General features: G+C 38.4%; 1 protein-coding gene and 1 long non-coding RNA gene across 4 annotated transcripts; one reads left to right on the top strand and one right to left on the bottom strand.

Annotated features, from left to right (window-relative positions):
- Positions 1-200: 200 nt before the first annotated feature.
- On the bottom strand, positions 201-12663 carry fra10ac1 (FRA10A associated CGG repeat 1). 2 transcript variants are annotated; one of them, XM_022240842.2, is made up of 11 exons: positions 12514-12635; positions 11354-11531; positions 8783-8850; positions 7987-8070; positions 7414-7459; positions 6217-6296; positions 4713-4881; positions 4031-4190; positions 2313-2567; positions 1361-1436; positions 201-1022 (listed from the first exon to the last, which is right to left on the bottom strand). In XM_022240842.2, the coding sequence occupies exons 2-11, from the start codon at positions 11366-11368 to the stop codon at positions 980-982; spliced, it is 996 nt and encodes a 331-aa protein (XP_022096534.2). In that variant the 5' UTR covers positions 11369-11531; positions 12514-12635; the 3' UTR covers positions 201-979. The 2 variants fall into 2 exon arrangements, with proteins under 2 accessions (XP_022096534.2, XP_022096533.2); XM_022240841.2 differs by lacking the exon at positions 11354-11531 and having other exon boundaries at positions 12514-12663.
- Positions 12664-12741: 78 nt separating this feature from the next.
- Positions 12742-23195, top strand: LOC110990558 (uncharacterized). 2 transcript variants are annotated; one of them, XR_015427474.1, is made up of 8 exons: positions 12742-13258; positions 18025-18109; positions 18212-18317; positions 18706-18865; positions 20276-20350; positions 21017-21086; positions 21694-21762; positions 22143-23195. It is a non-coding gene; the product is annotated as an uncharacterized LOC110990558 (long non-coding RNA). The 2 variants fall into 2 exon arrangements; XR_015427473.1 differs by having other exon boundaries at positions 22174-23195.
- Positions 23196-26032: the final 2837 nt, after the last annotated feature.

The following is a 26032-nucleotide window of genomic DNA, read 5'->3' on the forward strand; positions in this document are numbered from 1 at the left end:
CATGTGCGAAGGTCTAGCCCCCCCAAAAAAATTGGCTCTGTAGACTGGTTCTGTAGATAACTCCTGAGATAGTATTCTTAATAGGTGTCTGAAGGCATTCTGTAGTATTGAAAAACTTGGATGAACGGTTTATGAAAAATGGGCAAAACTCTGCAAAAATTTGTTTGTTTAAAATAAAGACAGCACTTCAGGCAAAAAAATTTACAGATTGTTTGACTTTATTATGTACTTACTTTCCGTGTGCGCTCGTTTTGCAAAGTTGTTGCTTACTAACAGCGGCGTAGCAAAGGCAGTGTACTAATCTATTAGGCAAACAGTTCTGGCTTATGTTAAATACCATCTCAATGAAAAACATAACAATTGAGATGGCATCTCTTTTGACAAAGGTAGTTTTGACTGTAATCATTTTTTTTAAAGAACTTAAATTAATAGAGCCAATGATGAGAATCACAATTGTCATGATACTTTCTGTCCCAACCTGGTCCAATGACCCACATATATTTGAGAAAGAACAAACTGCCAATTGAGCAGCATTTCATAAAAAGTAAATAAAAGTCTGTCTAATCAGTGAAACTACAGGATAGGGGATATGTACCCCTCACTTGACGTGAGTGTCCCCTACACTTCCCCAATAATTTCAGTTTCATATACATAAACATATAATAACTACCAAAAAGTAGGCTGTCCCTCATAAGACACCCCCCAAAAATTTTGTGTTCCCAATAGTTAGACCCAAATTGTGCTGCAAGTCTAGTCCAGATTCAACAACTTTCTTGGATCATCAAAGGTTAACTGTCAATGGCCACCATGCACGGACAATGGCTGTTTTTTTTGGTATATTTACTTTCATATGTAGTCCATGGTGAATGGTTCTAAATCAATGTCCATATACTGCACAATGAGTACCAACACAGCCAGGGTAAACACAGGTTGGTCTTGGCCCCTTTTACGACTGGAGGAAGTGCAACTCACAGGGAGTTCAAAGGAACATGTCTTGGAAATAGTCCTCAAATTCTTCCTCCCTGAAATTGACAACATTGACCAAGAAAAAAAAAGATGAAAAACATAAAGTAACTGCCACAAATCAGGGTCAAAATGGCTAGCGCAAACACACGTAAGCTTGATGATCAAGCAATTAGAATTCTTAACATTTCCTTGGACATTAATACTGGTTTAAGGAAATGATTCTTTCATTTAGTGGTAGTCTTGTTTAGCAGAAATTCAATTTTGGGAAGGGCCAACACTTATACACTGGATGAGCCTGATTGAAAAGGCACAGCCATGGACATTCCAAATTAATGCTCAATGTATACAACTAGCAATGCTATTTCCAATTTGAAAAAATGGCAGGAAATGATACCTTGACTTGTCTTCTACAATGGGTGCAGGCCCACTCCAGAACTTGCTGTCAGACACATCACTGCTCCCTGCTTCATCTATACAATAATGACATTAAGAAATCACCCATCAGTGTTCACTCTGTCATGCATTAAAGCACTAGGAATAGTACAGGATTGGATCAGTTGCTAAGTGGTTACAATGCAATGGTCTTTGTTTGTCTGACATATACAAATATCCAGAACTCAAATGCAAATATCAACACAATCTACAAGTATTTGCACTCTCAGTAGCGCAGGGGAAGTGTTGTGATGAGGTGTAACGGTAGTGCATCGTACACATTAGCTCTGGAGGCTATGACAGATACACTGCCAACATTAGAATATCATCCAAGGAAACAGATTCCCTTTCATTAAAAAACACTGTTATTTGACAGTTTGGTAATTTTATTTTCCTCAGCCTGCAATTCCCCAGAAATAGATATCTTACCTGGTTATCTTTAATTGTACAGCTTTTCTGAGGTTATGTTCACAGAATTTTAAACATCACAATGTAACTTTGACCAAGTGTAAACTGTGACAGTGCTGTAATTTGTCAGTAGTTTTATCATGTTGGTGATATCACAAGAAGAAAGTACAGATACTGAAAAAAATCAATATCGCCAGCCCTAAAACAAATATACAACTCAAGGGTCTTCAACATAATTGCATGTACCCTGAAGTATATACAGGCATGTGTGAGGGCAAAACAAGGGATTTTGCTGATCACAAACTGCCCCAGAAAACTGATCTCACGGCCAAATGAACAGGCTAATAATTGTAAAAGTGCTCTAGACTACAGTCTATGGCTACTGTCTGAGGACTACCGTACATTATATCACATGCCATTATTGTGATGCTGACTTAGGTGCTGAAATGTTATTTTGCCAAAAACTTCAGCTCCAATCTAAGGAAAGCTATAATTTTTCTTCAAACCTTGAGCTTTCCTCCCTGATGATTCTCCATCATCTTCCTCCTCGGATGACGATGAAGATGATGATTCCTTCCTCTTCTTCTTATGATGTTTCTTGTGTTTGTGCTTCTCCTTCTGTTTGGGTTTCCTCTTGGATCTCTTCCCTTTGGGTGAGTTTTCTCTTACCTCCCTGCTGGATGGTCTTTTGGTTGGTTGCCGTGTCACATCACGGCGCTTATGGTGGTAATTGAGCTTGTAGGAACACTCCGGACACAATCCTGTTTGAAGGAAAGCAGAAAAGTGCAGCCTAAACTCGTCCAGACAATAATGAATCAACCACTGTTCTCCAAAAGCACCAAACTTTGACCAAAGCATAGGCCAAGCTTGAATTTCATTGCCACTGCAAGGCCAGTGCCATTTCCTAGATGCTCATGTTAGACTCAGACAAAATGGCCAATCAGTGTGTATGCACCCATTTCACTTTACTTCACCATAGAGAAGAGAACTTAAGGGGAACAAGGGATGTTCCCTAGTCCCCAGTGGTCAGTCTATTGTCCACTGTGGCAAGTACCTGTGCTTAATCCATGGAAGAGTACTACAGTGCAGGAACAAAGAGTCCTCTCCTTAATGGAATAGTATACAAGAACATGAAGAAGTGGGTAAGTCTTTGATGCACTCAGGTTAAAGTTGGGGCCCAGTTGTGAAGACAAAAATTTATTTTGGGTCCCCGCAACATCTAGCTTTCAACAAGTGTCTAGTCCACACAACTACAGACTAAAAGACGACAATTTGAAATATAGATGCTGTGGGGACCAAAAATGTTATGGGGGCAATTCTTTTGTCCCTACAGAGTAGGTTTGTCAAGTTTTGGCTGATTCAATACCATACATTATAAACTTGTTTAACTTTGTTGGATTGAGGAACAAAGTTCAAGGGTGATGATGTAGGATTTTGTTTGAGTTATGTAGGGACACACAGCAGTTGCTCCCTGGAGTGACTGGATAGAGGTACCATGTCTTGGACTGTGCTTGATTTTGTCAGGTTTGGTACTACTAGTCTGCAAGTCACCTGTATACCACAGGGACCTACCAAATGACTCAAACTTAAAGTCTAACAGGTCAAAAGTGTTGAACAGATTCTGTCCAGTCACATGCCAGAAATTACAGTGACCCCCTTGTAGATGCAATTTGTCTCTCTTGAACTTTGTTAAGTGCAGTACTGTGTCTCGTACAAAAGCCTAGAAACTTTGTTTGTTAGGAGAGTAAGAACTGCGTTGTGGGAACAAAAAACTGTCCCCACATGTTTGGTCCCTGCAACCTCTATATTTCAACATTTGTGTTTTCCACATGACCCGATAACAAGTAAGTGTGGATAAGCATTCCTCTCATTAAGGGCATAGGACAGATATCTAGACAGTTTCCTTTGTTAGGAATTCCTGGACCACATGGCTAGGAAAAGGTGCGTCCCCGCAGTATGTGTGGCCCAATGTGTACACAGTGCTGGCCTCAGGAAACACTGTGACAAAAGCATCCATTTTGTTCATTCACAGACTGCATGCCACTGTTGAGACCAACGCTTCTGGTAGGACATACCACTCCATAACTGATAACCCTAACCATGCTGCAGGATTTCAATGGTCCCTAGGAGGTTAGGATTAAGGCAATCGTCTACCATCCTCCAGAAACAAAATATGACAAGATAACTCTAGAGTGGATCTAACAACTGTTCTCAGAATACTTACTTAGTTTAACAAGTGCATTCTTCTTATCTCCGTGTTCAACGTACGCAAAGTTGACCTCCCAACTTCGTAGACCTTCACACTCAGTGCAGCGCTTGTTACCACAACTGAAATGACCTTTGCCCTCCACAACCTCTTTCTCAACTCTCCATCGAAGTGCAATCTGGGAAATCAGAAACAAGGAAAGGCATGTTTACACTTTTGGCCGATAGAATTGGTTGATATTTCAATTGAAAACAAGGATTTTAAAAAAAGGGTCTGTTTACAGACACAGCTGAACTTGCTACCTTACGAGAAAGAAAGAACTAATTATTGGCCACAATGTTAACCTGGCGAATCTGGGTGCTAACAATGGATGCCAAATTTTGGGTGATTTTACAAAATGTCAGGATCGAGTACCTAAATTACTGTGTAACAGCATTAAATGGGAGTGTGCATGGGTTAGTATTGGGGTTACATGCAACAATGCCAAACACAAGCACATTTAAGCTTGTTTGTGAGGTTTTCATGAACATGCCTAAAAAAATGACTTCAGTGTTTAGTTTGGTTCAAATGGATCAGAGTGCCGTGAAAATTTGCTTTGGTTTGGTGGTCTGGTTGAAATACTAGACAGGGGAGAAAGAAGCAGTCAGGGTTTAGTGTTTGAAGTTCAATTTGAATGATTTCCTGTCCCTTGTACATGTACCTTGTTTTCTTTGTATCTGCTGAGATCTGCAATGCAGTATTCCTTAAAGAGTTTATCCCAGTAGCGCTTGGCAAGCCTCTTGGCCCAGCTGGTCTCAACTTCATCTTTGGGTTCCCACAAGAATTGATGATTCTCCCTAATCACATCCAAATCAGTCTTGTCATTGACACTGGAAAAAAAAGGAAAAGAAGGAGGGAAAATCAAAGTGTATGGTTCTTGAGAGAATCACTTCTTCATTTGATGACAGCATAAGAAAACATTTTATATCATTCACTGCTCAGAGAGGCACCACACAATGAAAACCAACTAGTACAGTGTATATAAAAATGCTGTCAACGTATGCAATGAATCTGTATACCCCTGGTTAGATTTAGTTGCATGAACCACGATAAACGGCTTTCATCCTTAGAAGATTAGCATAAAAAACTGACACTGCTAACCAGTGATTTCAATAGCAACCATGGTTTCATGTGGGTTATCCCATTAGAATGGTTTAAACAGTAGCCATCACACCTTCCTGCTTTGCATGTATTTTCTGTTGTACATGTTACTGCATTACAGGTATCATTTACAAATGCTTGATGGAAAAATAATCAAGATGCTAATGTTCACAAAATATAAATTCAAAACAATCCAATGTACATGTAACTACATCCAAATGGTACTATCACAACAAGGATTGGTTTTTCATACATGTAGAGAGCACTAAATGTCAGGAATTTGGGTTGATAGTAACCGACTTTTGAACCATCTTCTGAGGTACCGAGTGGTTTTAAACCCAGTATGTTTCAAACTAGACAGGGCCAGAGGAAGATAATGAACTGAGCCAGTATTAAACAAGTTAACTAGGATTCTAGTGATTATCATCACAAGGCACCTTGCCAGTATTAAACTAGTTAACTAGGTTTCTAGTGATTATCATGACTAGGCACCTTGCCAGTATCAAACTAGTTAACTAGGTTTCTAGTGATTATCATCACTAGGCACCTTGCCAGTATTAAACTAGTTAACTAGGTTTCTGGTGATTATCATCACAAGGCACCTTGCCAGTATTAAACTAGTTAACTAGGTTCCTAGTGATTATCATGACTAGGCACCTTGCCAGTGTTAAACTAGTTAACTAGGTTTCTAGTGATTATCATGACTAGGCACCTTGCCAGTATTAAACTAGTTAACTAGGTTTCTAGTGATTATCATCACTAGGCACCTTGCCAGTATTAAACTAGTTAACTAGGTTTCTAGTGATTATCATCACCAGGCACCTTGCTATCGAGAATGCCCAGTGAAATGTCTCTGGAATCATCTAAATCATGACTCAAGACTTGGTGGCTTCAACAAGGCCAGACTCAATTTATATTTACTGCTTGAGACTCATTGTGACAGTTCATGTACAAATGGCAGACATGTTACAACTGAGAAATAAGTCTTTACAAATCAGGCCCCGACCTCAACTTCCAGCTGACTGGAATCAGTGCAATACACATGTAGATGAATAGGAACTTACGTGTTTCTCTTGAAAAGCTGTTCTTTGGCACCTGGGTAGTATAAGAGGTAATTATTCACCAGCTCTTTGTGACGTCCATACTTATGTTAGTCATTCAGGAAAATTGTACATGTCAAGAATGCAAGTCACCGACAACATCCAGATTCAGTAACACGGGGACCACCTCTGAACCCAAAGCCATGAAAGCAGCAGTGTTCCTTTCATTTACCTTCCATATTGCCAGGTTGAATAGGTCACTTCAAAGTTACAATGTAGCATGTACATGATGTGATAGTGCCTTGGCTATTGTGGCTGGGAACAGCGTCTTTCCAAATCAAATCCAAATTGACTTTTAAAGCCTTCCGAGTTTTTTTAAACATTTTTAAAGTCAGAATGAGAATGGCTGCCAATACCATGAGAAAACACTGAATCAATTACTTCTCCACAGATAATCATACTGTGTCATCTGCCAACATTATCCTTGGTTTATTCCCACAATCAAAATTTCAAACCATTCATCATGCGATCAACACAATAAACGTTGACTGTTGAGCAATTCATAAAACACTGCTACACTCTACATATGTCTTGATATGGGACACTATGCAACAGCCTGCACATACAACCTATTGTATACACACAGTGCACAAAGACTAAAGACATAAATATGCCTGAAAAATACTCACAGGTGAGGCTACGGATTATCAGAATATGACCTGGTAATTCAAATGAATCAGACCATTCTTAAATAAACTACACATATGTGACCTGCTCTGTAAAAATGTGTCACACGTCACTGAAGCCACTTTTGAGTTTTACTTTGTATTACATGTAGATTGGGGAATTTGCTCACTGTTTGGATGTGTCACTGAATTCGGTGGGATGGAAATGGACATTGCGTGGATTTCAAAATATTGAGGATTCCTACTGCTTCAACACTGTGCAAGATTCTTTCAGGTCTTTAACTCAAAATGGCTCTGGCAACATATGAGTCATTTTTTTCAGAGCGGATCACATTTATCTTCCATTAAGCATACATTGATTCACATTATAACTTCCTCAGAACATTATCAAGGTTACAGATACAAGTATGCATGTATCTTAGAATTCAAGAGTTTGAATAGCTTACAAAATACATGCATTCATTAACTTGACAAATGTGGAATGCTAACACACACAAATACGGTGAGATAGATCCTCATTTAAGAGAAAGGATACAGCATTCAGTGCCAGGAAGTGAAAGCGTTGGGCCTTACCCTCCTCCCTGTGTGGAAAAGGCAAAGATATAGTCACAAGCAATCAACAAAGTGGAAGGTGGAATTAATGCACTTTTTTCATCTTTCTGAAACTACATGGAAAAATCACGGCGCATGAAATTATGGTAGGACATTGAGCATTTTCCACCCATCTGTAGTGTTCGGCTGACCAAAAGCAGATGTGATTTGACAAAATGAACTGAGGAAATTTCAATCAGTTAACCACAAGTGCTTCTAATGAGAAATTTAACCCCTGATCACAGGTCCTCATTTAATTATTTCAAGCAATGTTTTCTACTCCGATCATTCTGTACTAGTAAGTAGTGGCAATCTGGACAGGTCTTGTTTCTTACTGACTACAGATAAAACTCATGAATTGGTGCTACATAAAGCGGCATGAATTCAATATTGTTCTTCCAGTGTTTTTTGATGCTCCCTATTTCCCTTCACCTCAAGGACAGATTTAGAAGGTTGAAAAGGCAAGTTGTTCTAGAGGGCAAGATGGGACTATGGCCTTTTACAGTGACAAACTTACCTGCTGTATTCCGTTTGGACTAGACGTTTGGATGGCACAGCTGCTGCAGATGGCCTGCTTTTGGTAGCTAGATCGTATCTAGCTCTAGACATGATGAAGAAAGTGTGGGTGGCAGGGAAAGGAATGAAAAGAATAGGTCGGTGAAAAGTTCTACCATGTGCAAAACGTCTTAGCTATCATCTCAGTGATGTCGTTAATGACAGAGTACCAAACCTACCACATACTAAAAACATAATGGCTCAAAAATCAACCTGCAAATGAAGAGTTCAGTGTGACAAAACAATGCCTCCAAACATGAGTACCCAGTCTCAATGTGAATGCACTCTTCTACATATCATACCATCAAATACTGAAAATTTGTCCATCAAGTCACGAGGCTTGTCTCTCACTTTGCCCCTGGCCATATACGTGTACTTCCACAAAGATTGAAGTTCAGATATTTTGGCGGATGCAGCAGAGCAGGTACTGTAGTAATCCTCAAATCCATCTACAATGCTCCATAACTAAATTACTTAGACAACTGCCAAAAGAAACAGACAACTAATATTACCGTCAAAATGCTCAGAATCATGCAGTGTTCATGCTGTCAGTTGCTAAATATTAACAAACTTAAGCTGGATATCTTCACAAACTGCTAATTGCTCCAAAATGGGGCATAGCGCAAACATTGGCAATAATTCAAAAGCTGAAAGCTGGCACCCTGATCCTGTCTGTCACAGGGACACTGTTTGAGCTGACACTTCTGTCTACACATTGCTAACATTCAGAGAATAAGTGGGACACAGCATAGATTTACCTCTTTCTCCTATCCTGATCTTCATCAAATTCAAACTCAGATCCATAATCACCTCCATTATAACCAAACTGTAAACAAGAACAGGTACATGTACATGTAAGTTCAACATGCGTATACACGTAATTTGCTGTAAAAAACAATACCAGAGAAATTCAGGTATGTAGCCAACAAGCGTCACTTGGACACATTTTCTTTTAACAGGGCTCTTAGATTCCAAACAGTTATGGCACTATGGAACAAATTCATTGCTGAATTAAAATTGTGAAATTCATACTGTGTACCTGTATATATGATTTTGCTGTTGAACCAGAATGGCAACTTTCCATAGGCATTGAGTGTTTGGGTAACCTGGGAATTTTACTACATGTATAGCAAATCTTTGGTCCATGTATGGAGATAGTTCTTCACACAAACATTACTTATTATTCCCTTCAGGAGTAAAATCAGCCATCTGAAAGTGACAACACTGAACTCGTACATCAACCAACTCACATGTGGATTGTTCAACTTGTACACACATGTACACCAACCAAGTCTTAAGTTGACCAACTCGTGTGCCGACCAATCATGCGCCGACCAACTCATGTGCCACAACATGAAGCACTGTCAGTTTCAGTCTGATCTCTGGAGTCAAATGACCAGAAAACCTTAAAAACTGCTCTTTTCAGAACCACAAAATAAAAAAAACTAATCCGTTTTCAAAGAATAGCATGAAGATTTAACACTGAAATTCACAAATACAAGGTAGTCAAGAAATGTATGGCAGAGCAACTTGATGGCTTGGCATTGATAAGTTAAAGTTTAATCATTAATAGCCCAAATACACAAATACACAGGCCTCCATATACACATACTGTACCGTCATCAATGCACACCCACAGCCTCGCTCATGATGTTGTACATGCCTGAGACAAATAAGAATCACATATTGCCCATTCTTTATGCACGTGTGCGCAGCTCCAATTCTAATATGCCATATTTGTGCGTGCACACTGTACAAATATAATATAATAATGATATGTCATAATGTGTGGAACTTCTCAAACCCACCGGCTGGATAGGTAAGGATGCATAGGATTTGCAGACAACATGTGAAACTAGCTTCTTTAGAAGGGTAAAAGTGTTGAAAATATTAGTTCTTAGGCTAATTTTTCATCCATTTTTAGACCCTTCTATATCCTGGACTCCCTCCATAATGCAGTCAGGTACACGTACATGTTGTATGGTCAGCACGGTCAGGGAATCAACTGGCATGACTGGGCCAAATGTTATGCTGTACATACATGTACAGAGACCCAGACTGGGGCCAGTCTACTGGATAGGGGTCTGTTAGTACACATATATGCTACCTCTCTGACCAGGCCCCGCCTCCACAATGGGGACCTCCCTACTGGGGCCCCATTGATTCCTATTATAAAGACTTTATAATGGAGATGACATGAGGGCCTGCAATGGTCACGTGACTGTGGCTATCAAGCACAAGGTATGGGGTGCTTGCCTTTAATAATAATGGATTTAGATGTGCACTCATTTTCTGCCGGGGTAGGGGATGAAAACGAGTTTGTTTTGCCAAAGAAATTGTAACATCTGAGGGCACAGCTGGGAAAATGCCATTGACAAATGGGCCTGAAAATAGGGGGCAATTAGAACCGTAAACAGGGCCCTATCCATTAAAAAACATTGGAAGAACACCCTTGCAGGTTGTTATCTATATATCTGTTTCATGGTGCTTCAGTAGGGAGGTCCCCCAGGTAGCCTGACAGACCCTAGGCTTAAGGGTAAGTTATTGTCTAGGATTTGACTAACAGTTAGGATGGGTTACTCCATTATTGCGGTAGTTATCACATTTCCCAATCAAAATAAAGATTGCTCGCTCACCTTCCCAAATTATCTTGTCCTTGTTGTTTAACTCTTACTTTTTAATTTGATTTGTAAAAATTTGTTTGTGGTTCAATTTATTTTCCTCTACGATAACTCAGAAAATTAGTGTACACACCGTATGCAAGCAGAGGTGGAGTCACTATTATCGCAGTACCAAGAAATGGTTTCTACGATGGCCTTTAACCCCTTCACGCTGGGAGACAGTAAGAGCCGCCGTAAAAATTGAGATCCTCAGCCCGCTTTTCAGCTATTATTCTCGGTCCACGTTCGAGTGAACATGGTGAAAGAAGGCAGACCATGGCTCTTGTATATATGGTGATTGGCCTTAGTGTGTAGCCCAGAAACAAAAAGACTGAATTTGCGCCGTAATCACCAGCTTCCTAATAGTCCCCACTTTGAAAAGAGGTAACGGGAATGTGGAAGGGTGAGTAGAGCCGCATGCCACCGAACAATGAGCCTTTTCACTGAGTAATTCAAAGCGTGCAGAGCACGCAGGGCCACAAACCGAGAATTTGCCGTTTGGCAGGGTCTTCGTGGCCAAGCGAGGCTGGACTTCTTGGAGTCGGCTTTCAGAAAAAAGTCCCGTCGTCAAGGGGTTAAAGCACTTTGTTTATGAATAAAGATAAACAGAATTATTTAGTTTTCAGAGGAAACAAAATAACCTCATTTTGTGATAATGTTCTATTTTACCTGTAATTGACTCATTTTTCCAGTCTCCTCTTATAGATGCCAAACGCCATTATGGAGAAAATGGTTGGGCTAGCATCATCAGGGTTATTTCTCATCCTCTTCAATTTTTTTAAAAGCGACACACACAATTCTGTTCACATCATTCTGGTAATTGTTGATGCATCCAGAGCACCTGTACCTGGGCAATCAGATAAAGCTCGGCGTGCAGGAAATTTTGGGGAAACATGCTCGCTTCAAGTATGAGCAAAACAACCTAAAATTAAAATGATGAACACAGAAAACACACGCATAGCCAAGATACTAAGAATTAACCTGAAGAAATATTGCAAACATCAATTTTTTCAATGCGTGACGGATCACGTACATAAATGGTTGCCGCGGCATGAATAAATTGGTCGCCACACTCCATCACGCGTCCTATTACACAGGTGCGGCGTGGTGGGAACCAGCGCTTTGCGCTCATGTTTTCACCACAGCGACAATGAAACACAAAGAAAACTTTTTTTTAACTTGCCAATAAAAATTTTAGGGTCTCGCAAAAAAATTTGGTCCGGCGGTCGGGAAATCGGAATCATTGTTTTGGTCTTTGAAAGTTGGATTATCCGATCGTTATTTAGGTACTTAAATGTCAATGTTTTTACTAGTTGCATCTCGGCCTATGCCTCTGTTACTGAAGAGCAGAATCAATGATAATCAATGGGGCGAAGTGGAAATGGGGCGAAGTGACCGACACCCATATGTACGACTACCAGTACCAGTTGCCAATGGAACGAGTCGTCCAAGGTACAAGTCATCCAACTTCCAAGGTACGAGTCGCCTAAGGTACATGCACGACGAGTTGACTCGAAAGCAATCAAGTTAAACAGTAAGAGTTAAACAAAAGCAAGGATACGATAATTCAGGATGGTGAAAGAGAAATCTTTATTTCGATCGGAAAATGTGATAACTAGGCCTACCACCAGTACCACCATGTCCCTGACTACCGCTTAGTCCGTGATACTAATTACTAGTACCCGGCCCATGGAGGAAGGAGGGCCATGCCCGGCCTAACTATCATGACTACACTAGAGTTTGTCATCCTACCTCCGTACACTCTACCCCCTGAACTGTGGGTCCTACCAACGTTCAAAGAAACAACATTTCTGACCATTTTAACTTACTTGCTCGGCCAGATTAAAATTTGCCATTTCTCAAAAATCCAGTCATTAGCCCTATCAATCAGTACGGTCACGACGGTGTCCCTTCTTGCCTTGGGCCAGCGGTTCCATGTTTGAGATATATATGCGATCACACGTCTGATGCTCAATTCTCGTGGTTGTATCTTTTAGTGCGCATGGCTCTTATCCAGTTAGACTCCATTCAGCAGTAATTGTGATAGCCCCGCTAGTTGCCGTGTTTCGAAGGGCATGCATATTTATTCGTATCTGAACGACGCGTCCAATGACATCGATCCAAAGTTTGTGACGTTTTATCATCACACATTCATTGAAGAACCACATGGTGTCCACTGATCCAAAGCTTGCAGTTCGTTTTTGCTGTCACTTCAGACATGCAGTTCTTGATTCAGGCGCTGGTATTGTCAGAAGTAGTCCCTCTGCTCCTATCATTCACAAAGGTCTTGCAAATGTTCTTCGCGTTGGTGCTGCACTAGGTTTTTTTTGTTTTGGTTCTTGAGCTTAATTCAGTCTGTGGGAACGAATCAGTTGGAGTAATGTATCCAATTAGGCCCTACTCTAGACGTAACACCTTTTTTGTGGCCCTGCTTTATTTCTCGTGTCGATGTCATGGATGACATGAATGGATCGCTTTCCAATTCATCAAAAAAAGAAGAAGCTGATCAATCTGACTCGGAGCCCGAGCTACGTCGTTGTGATGCAAAGCCTAAACCACGGGAGACAACTCGTTGTAAGTAATACCTATTGCTAACAGGGATTTATTCATTTTAACCCCAGCCTCCGTCGCCTTTTGAAACGTTCCCTTGGCTACTGAACCTTCGCTTTTTTGACACTACTTGCGCGTGTAAAGGTTGTTGACATTAAATCGCTCTACCTGCCTCGGTCATGCTGGCGTCAATAGCATCAAAAAGCGTCAACAAGTTATACAAGCATTATTTATTATCAGCTGCCCTTTCTGAAGGAATAGAGATGTTAATATGTTGATGTAATTCAGAAATACGTGATATTAACACAACTAAAAACAAGTGTAAGCCCAGAATTAGTCATATTAGTAATTGGTCACTCACTCCTTGATCCTACGTATGTTTAATGTCTTGTAATGAAGATCTCAATGGAGTTCCTGGTTGTGGTCCATTTCCAAGCACTGTCCAACTCCGCAAGACTCCAAGGCTGTAATTTTACAACCACAAGCCTGACCACAACTTTAAGGAAGCTATACCACCCAGCCTGCATCCCGCTCTATATAGATTTATAATCACCCCCAAAATGTTTCATGGTCAGTCAGTCCACTCGTCTTTCCGCTAGTCTTCCCTCTGCCTATTTATTTGTTTATTTGTTTTTTTATTTGGTTATTTATTAGCCACATCAAACAGCAGAAATACCACCAGTTACAGGAATGGAAATGAATGAACTCAAATAAAGAACATTATAAACAAAAATACTAGATAGTAAATAACAGATATGTATGTACATGTGTAAATTAATGGAGAATACACATAAATAAATCAGTTGACAAGAAAAACAAGACTACACAAAAACTCTAAGGGAGAATGACGGTAAACCAGGAAATAAGATGTTGTAGGTGTGGAGGGGAATCATTACCCAGGGGAACACAGGTGAAGTGACTAATGAAAAAAAGACAAACAATAAACCGCAGACAAACATATTAACAAACATCAAATACAACACAAATAAACAGACACCTGAAAATCTGGGTAAACAAACATGTACATGTACTAGGGGGACCGAGGACACACAAACAAGAAACAAACAATAAGAACATTCAAATCATGGTCAGATTAAACTGAAACAACTTGCACAATAAAACGGTAAATTAAGAACTGATTTGTGTCTTCAACTCAGTCCAATGATAATAGCCTGTCTTTTCCTAACAATACATCGTGGACCCACTCCTTGTCGGGCCACACTTATCAACTTGTATGTGGCAAATACAACTTTACACAAGGACTGTACAAAGTAATAAAGCCACTAGCAAATGACAGGTAAGGGAAAACCAATTTAATGTGAACCATAAAGGCCTTCCTTTCTGATTAAAAAAAATAATAATTTAGACATATTGATCAGCAGTTGTAACATCTACACATTAGAAGGACATATCATTGTTACAAATGTTTCAAAGAATATAGCACAGACATATAGTTCAGCAATGAAAACATAAAAGGACCATACCAGAAATGAAAGTGATAAGATTGAATAACGTTATTTAATAAATTACAATAATGAATATGACATTCACCCATATACAATGCACATTTACTTTGGTACAAGCTGCTAAGTTAGGTCATCAGAAGACAAATGCAATCTGCAAATATTAATCCAAGTATGCAAGAGTTGATTGATAACACCCCTTATTATAGGAGATTCAGGGAGTGCAACATTAAATTTAAAGGTAATGATACTTGCATGAATGTACAGGGGAACAACACCAGTGGATAGACAGAATTACAATTATGTTCACTCCTTTCCTTATTTCAAGGAGAATAGTTTGAGAAGGGATATGAAGGAACACTGTTGTTGTTGTTGTTGTCTACAGAGCTTTAGTTATTGATTGCCCAAAAGTTACTCTTTTAAGCATGTAAGTTTCAGTTATTGATCATGACTCACAGTCCTCGAATGGGTTTTGTAAGTTGTGAGTGATAGGTGTGACCTTGTCATTCCTAAGACCCTGGTCTTGGTGCTTTGTCCTGCTTTGCTCTGTGGCAGTGATGTAGTCGAGTACTTTTTGAGAACCAACTTCCCTACCAAATATTTAACTAGTTAGGAGTGAACAAAGCTAAAGTACATCGGCATTTTAAGGTACATGCATAAAGTAAGATTACAAAGCAACATAATGACTTCAGACCATCACTGTTTGATTAAAATTAACTTTTTAGGATAAAAGTACTCGGCCGAGTACTCTCTAAAATAAATTTAAGGTTGCAGTTCATCATAGTTTTTTGATATGTCAGCTGAGTCCTTAACAAGAAGATATTATATTAAGATGCAAGCCATTACGCTGCTGAGAACATTCCTTTAGTCAATGGATCAATGCAGGTTTATTTTTGAAATGGTCATAAGTGGCCGAAGATCCTTTTAACTCATCATGATTGATTAAAGTAGACTTTAATTAATGTATCAATAGTCCACGAAATCACTGTTCTGAATTCAAAGAATATAAAATGAATTTGTCTTGAAATTGTTAAGCCTAGTTTCACATCAGAAGTCTCGAGCCAATTTTGGGGAAGTCTCATTAACATTTCTGGATGGTACCCAGGGAAACAAACTCGAACAAAATGGATTATGGAAAAGCTAGATTGACTGTAGTTTCATTAAACTGTGCTGTCTTAATCCAATGTTTAGGTGATTGCTATTAGTGCTGTGCATCCGGGAACAACACAAATAGCTTTTAACACATAGAATATTTTCAGTGGATGTTTATTGTCATATTCTGATGACACATACATACAGTACTTACTTGTCAGAAAATCCTTCAGCCCAAATGTATTGCAGAGACTACGGAAAAAAAACATGATATCTTTATTGACCTACTGAGTGGGTCTGAATGTCTGATCATGGAAGACCAAAACGTTTTGAATGAATGACAAGAAAAGATGCTGTAAAATACGAGCTACATGGAGTATTAAGACACATTCTTTCGTGCCAGCAGGCAGGCATAAACAGTAAGCCCCTTTTTCACTCTATCCAGTCCCTTTTTATTGTGAGTTACCCTCCTCTTGGGGACAGATTAATAAGCCCATGAAACTGTACACCCCCCTTTTACCCCAGATAATTTGCCCACTGTTTGATGACCCTCCATACGAAGAGGCTGAAACGTGGCGAGTACTGTCCTCTCTATCTCTGAGTCAGATAACATGATTTCATTGTGTCTCTAATCAGCAGAGATGGTGACCCTTTCAAGCACAGACATGTATTAAATTGTTGGTAACTGTGTCCAGGGCAACTTCACAAACTCATGTGTCAATCTGCTTGAACATTCCTGCGCCGTGACCAACTGTAGCGATTGAAGGTGTGTAATTCAGTTTCTGAGCTAATAAAGGCCAACTGAGATTTTCTTTCTGACAGTCCACTTGTCTTGAGAAAACCACACACGCATACATTCTATTGTGTCTAGTCAAGCGATAATAATTGTTGAATGCTGTGGTTTGTTACTAAACAGTAATAAACAGTCGCTGATAAGATCCTGTTACCACTCAGGTGTTGTTTATTTTTGGTTAATAAAAAGATGGCTTTTCCTGCTACAGATAATTCAGCAGATGCCAGCCATCACATCGTACACATTAAACAATCTCCTTTTAATAAATATGTGTTCTACCATGGTCGGACTTATTGTACATGTACATGCACTCAGAAAAGTCCCTTATAATTGTCGTATAAATCTGTTGACAAAATAGGGTTGAAGTATCAATTTCTTCCAACCTAATGATTACATGGCTTTGACACTATTGGAATGATTTGAAAAGATCAGCATCACATAAAGAAAATTTCTCCACGATCATATGCTAACATCATGGCTTTAATCACTTATGCTTCCTAAATTAGGAGTGTACGTATTTCAATTCAAAACTCATTCATGTAGGTCCCAATTTATATTGTTATTTTCTCCTTTTTAAGATAAAATCACTTGAGTTACATTGATTGATTCACACCCACACACGTGTTGGCTATCTACATAGAAGTTTACAGCCACTGCAAAGCTTGAAACCTGAAGACTAAATCTGAAATGTTCAATCTGTGATCTAAGTTTGTATCCACCCCTCCCCATCACCTACTCCTTCTTTTTATTTGCTTCCACGTCCTTGGTGTCTTCCCAAAAATAAATTTAGTTACATCAGCTTTTCCTTTAGTTTCCTTTTCAAGGACTGCATGTGTTTAAAACCACAGCCACTCCTTAGATGTCAGTGGTTTCATTACACGTTCGTAGAATTTCTTCGTGATAATATACATAATTTGTCTTTTTTTTTAGAACTTCATATTGTTTTCAAACCTTATTCAACATATACAAAGTGACACACTTTCATGTTACTGATAAATGTCATCACAAACTTCTCCGCATCTTTCTTTTTAATGAATATAAGGAAAAAACCTCAACTACTTGTTGAGAATTCTGCCCTTTACATGAGATCCTGTCCCAACACAATCCCGAGACATCAACTCCATCCCCAAACTCAGCACACATTAAAATCCACGACTGAAAATACAGAAATGTGAATTTCTAAACATTAAATTCCACTTATGCAACTAATTTGTGGGAGTTCTGTTATAACACTTGTTAAAGGACAAATACCTTCCAACCGATTAGTGAGATATGGTTTTTAAGAGTAAAATTTGAACATGGTTATACTGCTCGCGTAAGACCACCTGCAAATCATCAGTTGTGATATTAATTAGCACGGTTTTGGTTAGGAATAGCTTTTGTGGAATCATGTAATATGATTTTTAGATTTTAACATAGAGTGGTATATCAATTTCTTGCAGGCTTCAAAATGGGTATCTACAATGGGAGCATCAGTGTCTTCATTTGTCACAATGAGGCTAAACCAGGGAGGTCTGGAAAGGGGTGGTATGTATTTTTCCGCCGTTCCTAATTGTAACAAAATGCATCAAGTTGCAGTGAGTTTATCAGAATATTCTTTTTTCTCATGTTTGATGTTTTACATTTAAGTTCCAGCTTTCAATGGGAACTTTTGCGGAGGACCCATTTGTGATTGGAAGATTCAAAGAGGCTGCAATACAGCGTCCTAGTAACTTATTTGGATCAAACTATCATGGTAAATATTAGAATATTCCTATCGCCAGAATTGTGTTTGTGTTTGTTGATTGCTTGGTTACCTGGTATAACTAGTCATCATTTATAGCAGCTCTAATTCCTGAAGTGAAAGCACATTTGTTTACTATTCATACTAAACAAAAAGTAAAGTGTAAAATAATTTTCCCCCTTAAAAAAAAGATGGGAAAAGGAAATAGCTCTGAAAACAAGAAAAACTACTGCTAACCTTCCATCCACAAGTGTGCAAAATCACACCCGAAAGGCTATCAAAACTAACTTCATGGTGTGTTAATAACTTACTTTCACTTCTTCATACTAATTAATTATCACCTCCTTTCAATTTGTACCCTTTTAGTGCAACATCGTAATGCAATCTGTTCTCTCCGCAGTATTTGAGTGAATTCAATGATAATATACCGTCATCATGTGCTTTCATGCACATGACAACGGACGGGTCAATGGTTATCTCAGGCTGTAATCCAAAGGACATCATCAGTCACACATTACGGACAGAGGCAGCAGCCACAGCCAGAATTGGAGCATATTCAGGTGAATTTACTGATTGAATTGGTCATTGAAATAAGCATGAATACACTGATGTTTTTTATTACATTTGTCTTGTGAGAAAACTCTTATAAAGCAGGTTGTGCAACACATGAGTAACTGATTGCCATGTGATAGGATATATGGTTACAATTTATCATCATGCAACAATTCTTTGAGTAATATATGTGTAATAATATAACTATAGGTTTCCCGAGGCGCTGTTGGGGGAATCAATGTCAATCACCTGTGCACCAAAAAAGCATCTTGATTAAGTTTGGGGGAATTATAAATGGGATTTAAGCCTACAACCTCTGAAATACTATCCAGTATTATTCTACCAACAGAGCTATCCAGCTGTATGTTGTCGGGTTTTCCCAATTGCTAATAGCTCTGTTTGGCGTGTGCTAGCCAGAAACCATTAAACCTAAATACCATGTAGCCAGGTATCGCAACATTTTCACTTAGGTTTTTTACCAACAAACTGTAAAATCCCCCCCCAAAAGTCTTCTGAGCCTGTAATCTGCAATTGTGCCTGTACCTCTTGAATGTAAAATGGCTCACATGGTTTTATAATTGAATTTAAGGCCCTTTACAAGAGAGGCAATATTTTCCCGACACTGGTTAATTTGAGAAATCAGCAAATTATTGTGTTCTTTCTGATGCGATTTGTACTTAGAGTTCATGAATACAATATTTGGGTTAATAAGATAAATAAGATTAAGACAACAAAATTTTGTATTCGTGCATTAAAAATAATGATTTCATATGGTGATACTGCAGATGGAGAGTTCTGTTTCTTCATTGGATGTTTACTAACATTGAAATGACAATTAGCATTTTTTTCATATCTAGGAATATGCTTCATTAAACTTACATCATGAAATATCTGCAGAAGACCATTATTCAAATAAAAATGACTATCACATGATGAATGACTGCCCTTTTCACAGGTATTTAAAAAGTAGGGTGGGCTGGGAAACCATAATCATAAGCATTTTATTTTTGGCCTAGAGCTGGAATGCTTCGGTCAAATTATGCACTTTCTGCTACCACCTGCTATTTTTCCAGTGAAAAGAAATTGTTTCAGCATGAGAACCAGTATGCACAAGTTATTTTCCAGTAATTATCAGTTGATCGAATGCAACTTACTGAAAGTTAAGATGCAAGTTTTTTCTTGTTAATACAGTCTTTTGACAGTTGAATATGCCACTTTGAGACCAGAGGAAAACGTGAGAGCAATAAGCAATCCACTTGGGTTACTCTCATTTGTTATTATATGTTTAAATGTTTTGTCAGAAATTACAAATAATTCTTCATGTATCCTGAAAAGCAGTTAATCGATATAGACAAGTTTCCTACTACCAAAGTGTTTGATGAGAACTGTGTAATGTCTTTGCTGGTTTTCCAATGCAGGATGCTGATCCTTGACTCTCTGCAGGGGCATCTGGGTCAGCAAGTGTATCAAGAGATCCATCAGACCACCACTAGGTAATGTATGAGAGTGGAACTTAATGAAAGCCTTTATTAAACTGTTTAGAAACATGACAACCGTATCTTATCTGAGTATTATGTATCACAGTTGCATTGTCCCACAAAGGCATATGGCACTTGCTGTCTAAATTTGAAAGTATTAATTTTTTTTAGTTAGTTCTAATTAACTTAACTGTTTCTCATTTATCCTGAAAATGCATGTATGACAAATGTTTGTGATTTGTCAGTGTATATTGAACCGTAATTTCACACTTAAATAAACCCAAAAAAACCTTTTATAACCACTACTGTCAAGCCAGTACAACTTCAGCTGTTGGAACTACACACCAGCATTGTATATCATGCTCACATGAACTTTACACAAAATTCGACTCATGTTCACCACACAGTCATACTTTATATGTCATAAAAGTTTTCCAGATTTTGATTGGCTTTGAGAATCAACTCAATTCTCCGTTTCCTTTTGCCCAGACAAAATAACATAATGTACCTCTGTCTGAAGATCTGATTTGATTAAGTTGTCATACGAATTGTTAGACAAGACTGTCTGCACTCCGTTAGGGAAATTACTCCATTTGTGCTGTTGGATCTTTTTTTTTTCCAGAGTCCAATTATCTTGTAGGTTTTTCATGTATATAATTCTTTGATTCATCACTTCTCCAGATACATGAATCAGATTGCTCGGTGTGCTTGAAAGTCATTTAATTACAGCTTGGAGTTGGAGGTCTGTGAGGTAAGATTTATCTGTTGCAGTTACATCCACATTTCTAAAAATATAAGCACACGGTTGTTACAAAATACAGTGCCCATTGTTTTATTTTTTTATAGTTCCTTTCATAACTAAACTGCTCCATATATTAGATTTTGAAAGAAACATGGAACGTAGTGTTGCGGTCAGTGTAGGGTGAATAATGAATGTGGTTGATCCAAGCATGCTTGCTGAGCTATAGGTATCCGATCGGCCCTTATTATTGACAAGGTATTCATGGTTTTGGTTTAAGAAATAAAGTAGTGTTCATTGGGAATCTTAAATGTTTCTGTTTTGGAGTCATCTGTTGTACTTGGTTTGTCTGTGAACAGCATTATCTTAACAGTCGGCATGATTTCATTTATGTGATAAGTTAGGGGCGCATTACAATTAAACACTTCAACTACACTTGGTTAATCAAAGTGCAAAGTTCCATTAAACTTCTGCATAATCCTGCTGATCAGTAGCAGATTGTGATTTTTTGGATATTGTTGATTTCACTTTGTTCCTTGTTTATAGACGTCCTTGACCCACAACCTCAGCAAATATCACATGTTGTGTTAGCTAAAAATTCTCTTCTTTTTTTCATCAGGTGTCGCAGCAGGAAAACCTGCATGATTGCGGTTTGCATGTTCTTGCATACATGGAGGCCTTTCTAAATGTGAGTACTTAGTTTGTATAGTGGTGAAGATGGATGAAGAAATAAGTAGGATTTACGTGACAAACAGCACGGGATGGCATTTTTTGGCATTGAAGGAAATGACACGCTTCTGAGTGGAACTTTGATGTCTGTTATCCAGTTGTATGTCCACAGGAAGGGAGACCTGGATACTGCAGGGGTATACAAAATTCAATCATTCTTGAAAATGAGAATATGTTATTATCAAAAACCTTGGTTTTGCTCCGGTAAAATTGATGAGACAAATGCTCCGACTATTAAACAGTCCTCGAAATAACTAAGGAAGACCCTTTTTTGGCCTGTATCATGTTATTGGGGAAGTGGCAGTTTTATACATGTGGTGTTTGTTTTCCCCAAATTAGGTTTTCTGGTTTGGTTTGTTGCTGTTATTAGGATGGACTTCATCAGCTGACACCCGGACCATATGGAAAGGTTATGCGGAGAAGGATCCTCCATCTTTCTCATGATGTCGGCACCCAGTCTGTCCCTTAATTGATAATGCCACACTATATAATATTGTTATGTTCGTTATGTAATTGTAACATTAGATACAGTGGTTTGAAGAATGTGTAAATGCATTTGCAGCCTCCCATGAAACTTATTGGAAAAAATTAAATCGAAGGGAAAGCAAAGTTTAAGTAAAGTTTTCAGGAATTCTGGGGATGGGTGTTCGCTTAATAATCCTTTGCATGCAAACACGTCACTATTGCGAATTTTCCTCATCACTGTTTTGTTGATGTATTTTCAACAAGTAATGTACAGCAGCCAATGATTATTTCATAAAATTAGGCCAACACGAACAGTCACGAATTGCCTTCAGTAAATTGTTCATGCAAATGTCCCAACATCAGAATGGAATAGTGAACCTGTGACGAGATTTCGTCATAAAAATAGAACAGTACTTAATTTCAGGAAGGGTAAACAGTGCAGCTGGAAATGACAGTAACCAGTGTTTTGATTAAAGGGTGATACATAATGCTGGCAGCTCTTATAATTTTCTTTTGATGAGAACAAGGCATATCGTTGGTTGGATACACGTGTCAATTCTCTTTTGTTAATTTTACCTTTGAAATGCCAATAATCAACAGTAAACCACTTAAAAGGTTATTTTTACTGTGTCGGCTTCCAACGTTACTTAATAATTAACTTGTATTGACGTATTATTTATTATATAATAGCGGGTATGTAACAAGATAATGTTCAAGAGAAAAGGGAAACATTGCCAGCTTTACAAACATGATTGTAGGCCTAGGCATCATGGGTGAGAGAAAGAAGTAGATGTGCTAGGTTGGATATATAAAACAAGTACAAAAATTTGCGAATACAGTTGCATAAAAGTGTGTGCATTCGTGAGAGAGGTCCTTGTAACAGGAACATGTTATCATGAATAAAATTAATTTCGCTTTCCAAGCAGAACCTTGTATAAACAGTGTTCTTTAGTCATTGAACTGTACAACGAGCATTAACCGCTTACGTGATATCTCTAACCCCAAATCCCTTCAATTGCCCATGGTGGATGATCAAGTGACTCCTCCGAAACTCCCAACTCTCTTCAACTCTTACCAGAGAAACCTATTCTAGGGTCGACAAGATACAGAATGCATTCTAACCTGGAATAGAGTAGGTAGGCCTACAAGAAGTTAAGTATTACCCCTGGGAATCTTGACAAACGCGAAGCAGTAAAATCATGACACAGGTATTTGTTTTTCTAATAAGACCCAAATATAAGAAAGCCTTTTTGCTTTCGTGAAACTTTCTAAAAGTAAATTATATTATTTGTTTAAATTATGTTTGTTCGGGACACGCTTTCTCCAGTTCGTTTTGATTTATACAAGCCTTGTTTCTATGTCAGGGTATGAACCATTTGTTACATTTTTAAAAAGAAGTATGTTGCTCAGGCAAACATTTTCAATTTTAACTGTCACATACACTTAGAGCTTTCGATTCATTTCTCAATGGGAAATGGAATAAACGTGTCTGCTTAGAGATCTTACAGGAACAAACTGGAGAATCTCTCGAACCAACGCACATGTGAAAATGTAGTTAATGATAACAAACTTTTAAAAATGATACTTAGCAATTTGAATATTTTATTAAGATGGCACTCTGTGGCTTTCGTACGAAGCTACAAAATTTCCATCTGACTTAATTGTAAAGAGGTCCTCAACTGCAAAACCCTAAAAGTTTGATGACGACATATAGAGATAGTTTCACGGAATGACAACATCATCGAAGTTGGGTAAAAACACCTTGAGACTGCGGGATGAAGACAACCAATGGCACTTTCAGAGCTCCGTCTTACGGTTTTGGTCTAAATACTTTTATTTCATCGTTGGCGACAATGTCGCTAATATTAATTTGACACAGAAACATCCCAATCACCGCATCATAATGTTGATAGTAATTTTGTATTTCAAGATTGCTCATCGTGTTTGTTGTCAGAAAGTCGAGGCTTTTCCGCATAATTCACCACCCCTTATATTTATCCAGTTTCCAGTGTCCCTATCCCTGGATACCCGATCGACGTCTATTCCACAAGTCTCCCATTTAATGATGATTTTCAGATCCTTTTTGCTTCTTGGCCGAATTCTGATTTGAGCAATAAAAATTATCTTTTTATCTGATTTTATTCCTCCAAATTAGGAAATTTTATTGTTTGCATTGGTCAGGAAACAACTATAGGCCGTTTATATCACGAGTACTTCATGAATTTAATTTGTTGTAAATGACTTCCAAAACAGCTTCACAGCGGTTCTGACGGACACATTCAAGTTAACGTTATCGCCGTTGTACATCAAGTCTCGTTTCAATTGTAGAAATATTTCAATGCCATTGATATGCGAATTCTAGCGTCGAGCTCAATTGGCAGGGCTTGGTTTTGTCTGATTTCAAATAAACATTCATTGGTGCACTCTGTTTAGGTCTAGCTCTCGCATGGTAACGATTTCCTTGTTTAATTGGGTGTAAATCGTAATTTGTACACTTCGATATTGTAAACCTTTATTTGAAATTACAATAAATAAAAAATGACTGCAGAGATCTTGAAGTGCCATAAGATATGTGTTGAGATCATCGAAATGGCAAACCGTTAATAACGTCGATAAGTGAAAATTTTGAGAGATTTTTCCTAACCTAATTGGGGGATTTTCAAGTCTGTTAATTTTTATGACATTTGCAGATTAAATTGTATGCATTTACGGATTGTCAGGAATCAACCGACAAACTGCAGACTTGGAACAGTTGCAGGCTTAACGGCATAAGAAAAAAACGGCATGCTTCAAATCTTGAACCATGGGGAAAAAATGTAACCGAATTTTTTTGGCCATGTAGAAATGAACAAAGTAATTCAAATATTTGGACAAATATCGAAGAAAACATAATTTTTGTTATAATTTTCCCTATTCAACCCTGAACGTTTGTCAAAAGTTTCTTCGTTGTGCGTTTTGCCAAATGCTTGCATTTACAAATTTCACCCACACTCTTTGCGTTACACTATTACGCGATTAAAAATGAGTCGACGCAAAATTACCTGAAACCCGTGGACCGTGTATTAATCTTGATGTATGATATTGGTTTGGGCTACGGATGTTCGAAATTCAAGTTTTGAAAGAACTGTGCGCGATGGTCCGAAGGGGTACAGGCTAAGCAGCTCCTCATGCATTCTGTTAATTAAATTAAACCGTTTATAATGCACAGGAGCGGAAACACCCCATCATCGGTTGGAAAGAGCCACTTTGGTCCGGATTATCAATTTGTTTGGCAGCGATGAGATTGCAGCACATTCGTTTACTGCTCGTTTGTGAACCAGGGAAGCAAAGTTGCATGAAGGGATGCACTGAACTAATTCAGGCTCCATTACAAAAATGCAAAACCATTAAATTTTAGAGCCCCATGTAAAAGGCAACCGAACTCCCTGAGGCATCTAAAAAAAAGCCTTGTCTGATCCTTCAGGTTGCATTTGGTTTTCCATTTTTTATTAGGTTGACGAGTGAATTTTTAAATTATCTATCAAAATTGACCTCGGCCCCCTAATGTGAATGTTCCCAAAGTGTCTCCGCAGCCATTTCTCAAACGACAATCCTCATTTTTTGAGGCTCTCTTGACTAATTTTCAATCACATTTTTTTCTGCTTTTCCTCCAGATGGTTGCCCCTGAATCCACACAGATAATCCTGGGCTAAATACTTACACAACTCAATAGTATCTCGATAAATACGAACCCCTCTTTTTGAAATATTTGTAGAAGTAATTTT

Source organism: Acanthaster planci, linkage group LG13, assembly GCF_054643075.1.
Source record: "Acanthaster planci isolate LZ-2023a linkage group LG13, COTS_SCS, whole genome shotgun sequence".
Taxonomy (NCBI): domain Eukaryota; kingdom Metazoa; phylum Echinodermata; class Asteroidea; order Valvatida; family Acanthasteridae; genus Acanthaster; species Acanthaster planci.

Bases quoted from the DNA above. Each gene is read 5' to 3' on its own strand.
- fra10ac1 (XM_022240841.2), bottom strand. From the start codon at position 12,540: ATGGCAAATTTTAATCTGGCCGAGCAA. The intron at 6,297-7,413 runs GTATCCTTTCTC...GACTAACATAAG, and splicing joins ACTTCCTGGCACTGAATGCT to TATGGACGTCACAAAGAGCT. The intron at 2,568-4,030 runs GTAAGTATTCTG...TCCTTCAAACAG, and splicing joins GAATGCACTTGTTAAACTAA to GATTGTGTCCGGAGTGTTCC.